Source organism: Haliotis rubra, unplaced genomic scaffold (genome assembly GCF_003918875.1).
Source record: "Haliotis rubra isolate DU_JTF1 unplaced genomic scaffold, ASM391887v1 Scf1408, whole genome shotgun sequence".
In the NCBI taxonomy this organism is placed as follows: Eukaryota; Metazoa; Mollusca; class Gastropoda; order Lepetellida; family Haliotidae; genus Haliotis; species Haliotis rubra.
Genome location: NW_025765346.1, coordinates 66529 through 76361, shown reverse-complemented (window position 1 = coordinate 76361; position 9833 = coordinate 66529). Strand labels below are relative to the sequence as shown.

Genomic DNA, 9833 nt, shown 5'->3' with positions numbered 1-9833 from the left:
CTATTCCTGGAATATCCCATATCCCGTGGTCTATACAGTCATTCCCTTCGTAAAGATGTTTCAGTGGTCAAAGTTGCTGATCGTTTAGCTCAAAGTTTACGTTTAAATTGTACTTTGCATAGTTTAGCGAAGTTTCAAAGTTCGATGGTGCCGCCATTTTCATACTTCGATATGCGTTTTACTACGCGCGATTTGATTGGTTTGCAACGATTCTTGGCAATAATGGCGTACGATAGGGATACGAGTCTTCTTGTAGGTCACGGAAAGAGGCGAGTAGTTACGAACGATGAAATCCGTTGGAAGTAGGTGAAAGGACGTAGCTGTTGACTGGTATAAGGGGCGAAACTCTTACAGGACTAGATTCGGTGAAAACTACATCTTTTGTTTCTGTAGGTCTCGTGTTTGCTAAGGCTTAATGTCAAAAATTATGTATGTTTACGCATCTTTGAATTATTCATTCTGTGTAAGCATAAGTTAGGCAGTTTGTTTGTTACTGACAGGAAACCAACTGTTGAAAGACCACATAATTAGACTGCCTTGTCAAATGTACTAGCTGCAATGGGTGCAGACTGGTATTTGGGGCGTAACTCTTACAGGAATAGATTCGGTGAAAACTACATCAGAGTCTTGTGTGTCTGTAGGTCTTGTGAGTGAGTGAGTATAGTTTTATGCCGACTTTTGCAATATTCCAGCAATATCACGTCGGGGCTTCACACGTTGTACTCATGCGGGGAATCGAAATCGTGTCTTTGGCACGACGAGAAAACGCTTTAATATTAATCGCCAGCCAACTCAACCACCCCTGAAGTCTTGTGTTTGCTAAGGCCTAATGTCAAGAATCATGTATGTTTATGTCTTGCCTGTGTATGGCAGGGAAACCAAGTAGATATGTGAGTAAGTGGAGGCTCTGCCTTCTACGCCTTTCCTTTTGTCGATTCACTGGCGTTATCAGCTTAGAGCAGAGCCAATTATGTTAATTATGTTGGGGTGTTTTTGTTACGCTCAGTATATATACTTCGCATCCATTTCATGTTACATTCCTGCTTAACAACGGTACAAGAATCGGTATCGAAACGTCGCACTCACGTAAAAGAAGTTGTTATCCATAAATTTTTCCTATATTATTGTTTATGAATCGCAATAGATTTGTGATAATACCGGGTGTTCGCACAAAGGTATGCGTACCATGCTTCGTCGATTACATGTCAAAAACACTTGCAAAGGCAAGTCAATCAACATGTCAAGACAGAGCAGTGGTGGATGGCATGAATTACACCCCATTATTTTACCGGCCAAAAGGTATGCATGAGTCACAACCAATCTGACCACTTCCCCTCTGTGGGTGAGTGCGTGGGTTTCACGCATTATACCCATCTTGGGAATCGAACCCGGGTCTTCGGCGTGACGAGCGAACAGTTTAACCACCAGGCTACCCCACTGCCAACTTCCCTTCTGCAGCCTAGTAAGACAGACACAGATTGCCGGGGACCTATCACTGCCAGTGTATGAAGCTCTGGATAAGGTGACCAGGAATCAGGAACAATGCCCCTCTGTTCCGGAGCATAACTAAAATACGGACAAAGGAAAGACTGACATTTTCTGAATTTTATTTAAGCAAAAGCACAAATATCATGAGTATATTTTCCAGCTAGTAAGATATAAGGTAGGAGGACAACATGTGGATTATTACAATTATTATTATTATTATTACAAAGTAATATATTATGCTGACAAAGTCCTGCCACACCTGCGTGACAGTGTATGAAATAAGCCAGAAACCCACCCCGACATCAGGGCTTCAAAATGTAATCAGCCCAAAAGGAATTTAACCAGACCAGACACCAAGATATGATGAATTTACTCAGACGTATGGAACATCTAAATTTTTTACCAGACCATCGGGCTGGCTAGCTGTAATTTAGACCGTCCGTCAGAAATCTAGCCCGTCTCGGGTGGTCGGACAGGCCTTATTTCATACTCTGTGTGTGACCGTGTAAATTGCTATGTCAGTGGTAGAGTTTTTAACCAAACATTATCTAAGATACTCAACACTTAGAAGATTGATTTCCTACTATGAATATGACGTTGGTCAGCAGCCTTGATGTTAGGATGAGGATCATACAAAACATATTCAAACAAATGAGAAAATGATTAAGTAAACAGACTTTAAAAAGAACATACAAAAGAAAACAGTAAACAAAAACACCACCAAATACTATTAAAATGATAACTGGTAACACGATACTGTATTGTACCTAATTATGTTGCAAATTGGCACTGGTAATACATTAAAAGAGTCACTATTTTAATATTTTCAGTATAAATATTGTGGATTAAAACCAGGCCTAGTTATTAGAGATTCCAAAGCATTCATGTCTATCAAGTCCTGACATAAAGGTGCAGTGTGCGTATGTCTTGAGTTGAAGGTACAGGTTTTAGCCACAAAACTGTTGCCATAACACACATTTGGAGGATAAAGTTCCTTCTATTGGATGCAATCATTTAAACATTTCACATGAAACTATCAGATAACTATGAAATTAGTCAGTCTCCCTGGCGTTAGGACACGAGTATATAACTATACTTATATATTACACTTTTTCCAACAAAAGAAAATATAGACTAAGCAAATAAACTGAATATAACTAAAAGCAAGTAATATGGATAATCAAAATCAAATAAACACACTCTTACTAAAACCTGAAAAAAAAGAAGATTTTGCTAACAACTGGTTAAAACTACGGCAGATAGAAATTCCTCAAAGCACAATTACAGTCTTCGAAACATGTGTACAGTTGTGTATTATGATTAGCATTGCTTAAATCCGCTGGAATAACGTACACCTGATAATCCACTAGAATCACCTTAAAATTATACGAAACTGTAAATACATCAAAATGTAACAAGAAGACTGAAAATCACTTTCAAAACGATAACTGGAGACACGACACTGTAGCACATCTAGTTATGAAGCAATGTACTTACTTATCAGAGTCAATATTTGAATAAGTTGTGTGTAATATTGCGGACTAAAACCGGAACAGAATTCTATAATGCCTCCTTGAACCAAATGTCAACAGATGCCAAAGTTCAGCTTTCTCAGTCTGGCAATTTTAGAGATCAGTCTATAAACCGACCAGACAATGAAGAGATCGATGAACGAGATAATATATTCGTTCATCAGCCGCAAAACTACAATGCAAAACGCCTAAACCAATGTTCTGTTCGGGAAGGGTTAAAGGTATATTCGGTACTCTGCTACAGTGACGATCAATCACGAGTAATCAAACTAAATATGTTCCTATGAAAACTAGAACTCATATTGAGTTAAATGAACCAACAGAATACAAATGCTAAAACTACAAAGTTCTAATATATTTAATTTATTAACTCATCTATCCTCGGACATGATCAATAACTATTTAAACTTGGATGTTAAGTTTCAAACACATTTACTATTGTAGAGGTATAGAGGTTATGTTATAAAGGTTTGAATTGCATAAACAAATGTAAACGGCTCAGGAAAGGATCATGATAGTTACAAGGGATGGTTGTCACGTCCTGATCCTGTCTATGAAGAATATCCTTTATTACCTTATCAATGAATTAGAATACATTTGCATAGTTATTAGTCAATGCACATGAAACCGTATTCAAAGGTTTCATGGGTAGTACTAATCTATCTCTCCCTGTTTAAATATGGACGACCTTGACAGTTTGCCACCTTTGGCATTGAAATCCAATTGGCTTGGAGATTCAACTATTACTACCAAGAAAAGTAATTTTTATCAATTACTTCTAGAATAAGATATTTAGATGATGATACACATTATGTTTAAACAAATTGGACCTAAAGATACACACTAAACGTTATTATTTGAAATAACAAGTCCCTGGAAACATAGTTTTTAATCAATAAGAGTTATGTCCCTTTGAATATCTTTCGGTAATGTTCTTTGCGACAACAATCATGCCGAGATGCTTTGCGTTCCATACCGTGAAAGAAATAGAAGAAAAAACCTGCATATTTGAAGCTAGCTTGATGTCTAAACACAATGTTCTTTATTTCAAGGATTCCTGTTGTTATTCAACAGAATGAAATGTCATTTAGATTGAAAAACACTTAAAAAAACACTTCAAGAATAGTGTTGCTTGTTTTGCTCTAATTCCCGAAAATGTTTCTTCTGTTCCACCAGAATCAATGGATTCTCCCACCACAGTGGACATAGGGGCTGCACAGCTTCCGGTTTACGCCTGTAAATTAAAGACAATACGTGAGTGCACAAGACATTCTCAGTTAATGACGGATATCTTGTCTATTGTTGACTAGTTTACATATCATGAAACAGTACGGTCATAAATATTTTAGTATATGGTAGCTATAGTATGTGGCATAACTTATAGCCTAATCAGAGCCTTGTTGTTAGCTCTTACAAATATGTCATTGCAACACTGGGGTCGGACATATCTAGGAACCTTGACTGCCAGTGAAGATCACACAATTTTAATCCTCAAATGACATCAGTTACATCAGTTACATGATATATTTTCTAGCGTAAGACATTTAGAGCAGACTTGACATTCAGCATCAGCATAATTAATGATGACCTTTTGAAAAATGGAACATTGTAATGATAACATAGCACATGGTACTGAATATGACCACTTACTCTGAATATAACTATGTAAGTATGTTCAGCACGCACCTTTAGTGATTTCTCAAACTGTGAAACCATGTGTGTGTAACCACCCGGTTCCGTATTCTTAGAATAAGCGTCAAACGCCGGCGTCAGTTGATCTGGTTCCTTCGTGACGTCAAGTTTAGCGATGACAGTGTTGAAACAAGTGTATAAAGTGGATATCTTCTCGTTGAGTTTCCATGCTTGTTTTTCCTGGTCATCGGTAAGGTCCTCTCTGCCGAGTAGTGTTTCCAGTTTGGACTTGCCATGACGTACATCATCATACATCACTTCAAGTTCAATCAGTGCAGCATCTACACCGCGGTTCCTTACAACTTCTGGGATTGAAGGGTCAAGTGTGCTCAGAGGAACCAGTTCACACATCAATGGAACTCCTTTCCCATTCCCCTCCTTTTTCACCTCATCATTAAAGGCATCGAGAGTTTTCAGCATGCTCGCAATATCTCGTGGCACGGTGTCGATGAGAATTGTTGCATACAGTGATATCTGCATGCTGGAGCTACCTCGAATGTCTTTCTCTAGCATCTTGAGTTCTGCTTTGGCATTAGCGTCCAGTGCCCCTTCAAACGACATGCCAGCCGAAACCTGTCCCCTTATGTCTTCCACATTTGTTGAATCTGATGCCTGTATCCGTATGTTTGCAAACATATTTCCACCATACTTGATAGTCCGGATGAAGTGTGTTCCAATACTGTTTATGTTTAAGTCGGGATTAAGGTCAGTGCTGGCCATTGTTTCTTCTACCTTATGAAAAATAAGACAAATTGTAGATTCCAAATAACATAGAGAGCTTGGTGAAGAATTTTAGAATACAATTATTAAAATATCACATGGTGTATATTTAATCTCCTACTAGTTGCCATTATTATCTCATGCTATACAGAAATTATTTAGTTCACATACCATTTTCACATGTGCTGTGGTCAAAATGTCTATGGTGTTTTCTGTTGATCTGTCTTGCTTTAGGTATTTCCCGGCAACATCGGCATTTGCTAGACCTGCTTTCACCTTCAGAGCAAACTCCCCCTTGATGCCAAGGGCCTTGTTAACATCCTTACAGTTCTTGATATCATAGTACCGATAGTCACTCTCAGGAATTTCAGTTGTCTTTAACGCAGCAAGAGCCTTTTCCGTGAAGATGTCACTTCCGACAGACATTGTTCGCAGATCGTATGTCCTGCCAAGGGTCATGCCGGTCTGGAATGGTACAATTTCCGACATTCTTCTTTGTTTTAACTGCAATGTAAATGTTGGAAAATGTTTTAGAAGCATTATTTTTGATGCACTGGGACGTCAGAATCGTAATTTAAACTTAGTCGGAAATTTGACTTGTGTATTTTCGGAAATCAGTCATACTTGTAATACACTCTTCAAAAATAAGAAACGCAAAACCCAAATATCAATGAAAATTTGGTGTTATTCAAGGACGTGTAGATCAGCGGAAAAAACGCAAAGATACATGAATGAAATTTTGTGGAGCAATGCATTGCTATCTTGTCCATATTTCATGAGAATAACAGTCATCACAGTCATTACTGCTGTCCACCAGGTGGTGTTGAAGTCAGTACCTCGTATGACCACCTCCAGCTGCTACCACTGCCCGACACCTCCTGGGTACAGATCGAATCAGTCGTTGGATGTTTTGTTGTGGAATCCTTCTCCATTCCTCCTGCAGCATGTGGAACAACTGTTGAAGATTCTGTGGTGGAATACGACGTCGACGTACCCGTCTATCGATCTGATCCCAAAGGTGTTCGATTGGGTTTAGATCCGGGGATCTGGAGGGCCAGGGGAGGGTATTGATGTTGTTATTGGCCAGGTAGTCCACGGTGGCACGTGCTGTGTGGGGCCTGGCGTTGTCCTGTTGGAAGAGCTGCCGTTGACGGTCAACAAAGTGAAGGACGTGCGGACGGAGAATCTGGTCGATGTATCGATTGGCCGTCAGATTGCCTTGGACAAGCACAAGTTCCGATCTGCGGGTGTATGAGATCGCTCCCCACACCATAACACTCCCTCCACCGAATCTGTCCACCTGTCTGATGCAGTTAGGAGCAAAACGTTCATGACGTCGTCTGTAGACACGGTCTCTACCATCACGTCGCCTGAGGAGATAACGGGATTCATCGCTAAACCATATGCGCCTCCAGTTTGCCAGGTTCCATGGCAGCACCGTGTTACACCATCTCACTCGTCGACGTCGATGTAGTCGTGTCAAGGAGGGGGCAACTTTTGGACGTTTGGCACGTATTCCTACTTCTCGGAGACGGTTCCTGATTGTCTGATCGGACACTCTTCGGGCTCCAAACTGTTCTTGTGCTGTGTCCCGGGCGGTACGATGGCGGTCACGTAGGTGGGTTACCCGGATGTACCGATCTTGGGCAGGTGTGGTGACTCTAGGTCTTCCTGATCTTGGACGGTCATTTGTCGAATTTGTTTGACGAAATCGATCCCACAATCGAGTTATTGTGCTGGGATGAACGTTGAAGATCCTTGCCACCTCACTCTTTGATTCGCCAGCTTGCAATCGTCCAATTGCCTGATTTCGATCGGCAGCGTTGAGACGTCCCATTTTCGTGTACAGTACTTGCAAAGATCGTGGATGAAATTGTGAGATTCATTTGGGTCTTTTATAGTCACATGCTGTACTCATGCTTTGCACGTGAGAAACAATCATTGTGCCTGATATTCGTGCTGCATGACATCCACGCACATCATGACAATCCTGATTGATAAAACCGTTCAAAATCATTTTTGGTTGCGTTTGGTCAAGCATGATCTTCTAAAACATTCCAGAAACAATGTGCAACCCTAAAAAAATGTTTGAGTTTACATATGTGTACAAAATTGTAAGTATCATTCTTGAATTTCATTTTGCGTTTCTTTTTTTTTTGAGAGTGTATTCCGGCATGGGTAGGAGCAGTCCAGTCAAGGTCCCTTAATCCAATACATTGCTGACCAATTACAAAAGATCAAAGGCATTCTAGAGATAAAGAGATTGACGAGTGTAAATGCCAGCCATGTTGGAAAATGATTGTCACTGTCTAATTCGGCACCCTGTTTAAACCGGCATTTCATTTCGGTCCCGTGGGGTGCCGGTTTAGACAGGTTTCATTGTATACACTTTTGGCGAACACCTGGTGCCATATCGTTGATTTTCAGTGGTGCAATCATATAATTTCCACAGCTAGTTTATCTTTACACCAAAAGGAACTTGTTTCAGAGGATAGACAAAACTGGTTATCCTGTGCTCTGACGTTCCGCATTGTAAACGTCTTCAGCCATTTTAAGGATTCAATCCATATATATTATCCATAATAATTATTATATACCTTCTTTTTGATCAGTTTGAATTATGACAAGGGATTTTTTTTCATATATGACATGCTAAGTTTTCTTGATTTAGAAGCTCAACAGCAATAGTTGTGCATTTGACCCATCAAGCAGGAGAGGGAACTGTCTAGCCTACCTTTATTCGTTCCCCTTGGCTTGTGTTCGCAGGTCGAATGGTACCAGACAGACGCAGGTATTGTAGGCAGACTTCGTTCAGCTGCAATGCGTAGACACTAAACGGAGTTTCGCCCACGGTTTGAGTCTTAGAGCCGAATCACTCTGATAAGTATCATAGTTGACCCAATGAGAAAACTCGTTACATTTTGGCCAATGATGGGTCGAAATATAGCCGAGCCTTATGGGAATGCAGAAACTCCTTATATGGTATATTAAATTTCAAATGTATTTTGTGTGATAGATACATGACAGTCAGATGTGAGGTAGCAGGACGTTTGTCACTTATTATGCCTACGTGAAACTAAAGAACCTTAAGCTTCCTGAGGGTACTACTAGTATTGGAGGTAATCTTTAGAGAGAGAGAGAGACAGACAGACAGACAGACAGACAGACAGAGAGAAAGAAATCAATCCGAAGTTTATTGATACATGAGTTCAATCAAACATAAAACACATCAGTATTTACATATAGGACAATGTCATTGATAGTTGACAATTGATATGTATGCATTCACAAAGGGGATGGCGTCGCTTGTACACAGAGTGTCTCCATTAAAATACAAACTCGAGATATGGTTTCAAATGATAGACATATGTTGCAAAGTGTATAATGACAACATGATATGTGTCCCGCACTAAGGATCGCGTGAACTGTGTATCTGCACCTTGGAGAGTTGACAGCATTTCGTCGTCTTCCAACATTTCAAAATTTACATAGGTTTCAACATCAAGTAGATCAATCAGAGATGAAAAAAAGTCATTTCGGAGAGGTAAAAAAGTGTCGAAGTGTAGTATCACATGGTTGTCATAATCATAAGTGTGCTTGTTACATAGCAAACATTCTTTTGAGACTTTATTTCGTGATGAACTTTTGAAACATAATTGTAAAGCTGATCCGTGTTCATGGTATAAAAATGCTAGTTCAAAAGTATGTGATATGTCAGTGATGTGTAACGAGACAGTCCTGCGTTAAATGATACTTTGTTACGCCACATTTGTTCTTCGTATTCTTGTACATGTTTGTTTACTATTCGTCTCCACTGGTGTTTTGGGGGAAATGAACCACTGTCGAAATAAGTATGTAAGTAGTTTCTAAGATTGTATTTGCACAAAACAGACTGAAGATCTCCACAAATAGTTGAATTTCGGGGCGGAATAGCCACGGAAGCACAGAATATGAGTTTTATGAGATTGTCACAACTAGTGTTGCATAAAGAGCCAAAGAACTGAAGTTTACTTTTATCAATGTACCCAATCATGGTCCACAATCCTAAGTTTGCAATGATGGATTCAGATCTAGTCCCTGCACAGTGCGGGCAAAGTACCGCTGCGTGTTTTCTAGCTAACAAAGCCGCTGCCGGGGAATTGTTCGATTTACGTTTCTGTGTGTTATGTGCATTGAATCGGATTTTTAGTTGACAGTAAAGTTCATTTGACAGTGTAAAATGTAGTTTGTGACAGAGAGGCAAAGTTAAGCCATCTGTAAAATTAAAGATCTTGTCTGTCATTTCGGAGCTTGAGTATCTTCCTGGGGAAAAGATATTCTTACAGAGAAACGACAATCGGTTGACGGGTGGTAGGAATGCAGGAAAGGTCGACGTAACCTCATGCGTCGTGATAAACAGTG

The 9833-nt window shown here is 39.8% G+C and overlaps 1 protein-coding gene across 1 annotated transcript; it reads right to left on the bottom strand.

The window, feature by feature from the left end:
* Positions 1 to 1880: 1880 nt before the first annotated feature.
* On the bottom strand, positions 1881 to 8273 carry LOC124268956 (stonustoxin subunit alpha-like). Its single transcript, XM_046703981.1, has 4 exons — positions 8167 to 8273; positions 5604 to 5936; positions 4707 to 5444; positions 1881 to 4254 (listed from the first exon to the last, which is right to left on the bottom strand). Exons 2-4 carry the CDS (start codon positions 5919 to 5921, stop codon positions 4249 to 4251), a joined length of 1062 nt encoding a protein of 353 aa, XP_046559937.1. The 5' UTR covers positions 5922 to 5936; positions 8167 to 8273; the 3' UTR covers positions 1881 to 4248.
* Between the last annotated feature and the right edge of the window lie 1560 nt (positions 8274 to 9833).

Excerpts from the sequence above, each read along its gene's own strand:
- LOC124268956 (XM_046703981.1), bottom strand. The coding sequence starts at position 5,921 with ATGTCGGAAATTGTACCATTCCAGACCGGCATGACCCTTGGCAGGACA. Across the intron at positions 5,445-5,603 it reads CCACAGCACATGTGAAAATG|GTAGAAGAAACAATGGCCAG; the intron begins GTATGTGAACTA and ends ATTTTTCATAAG.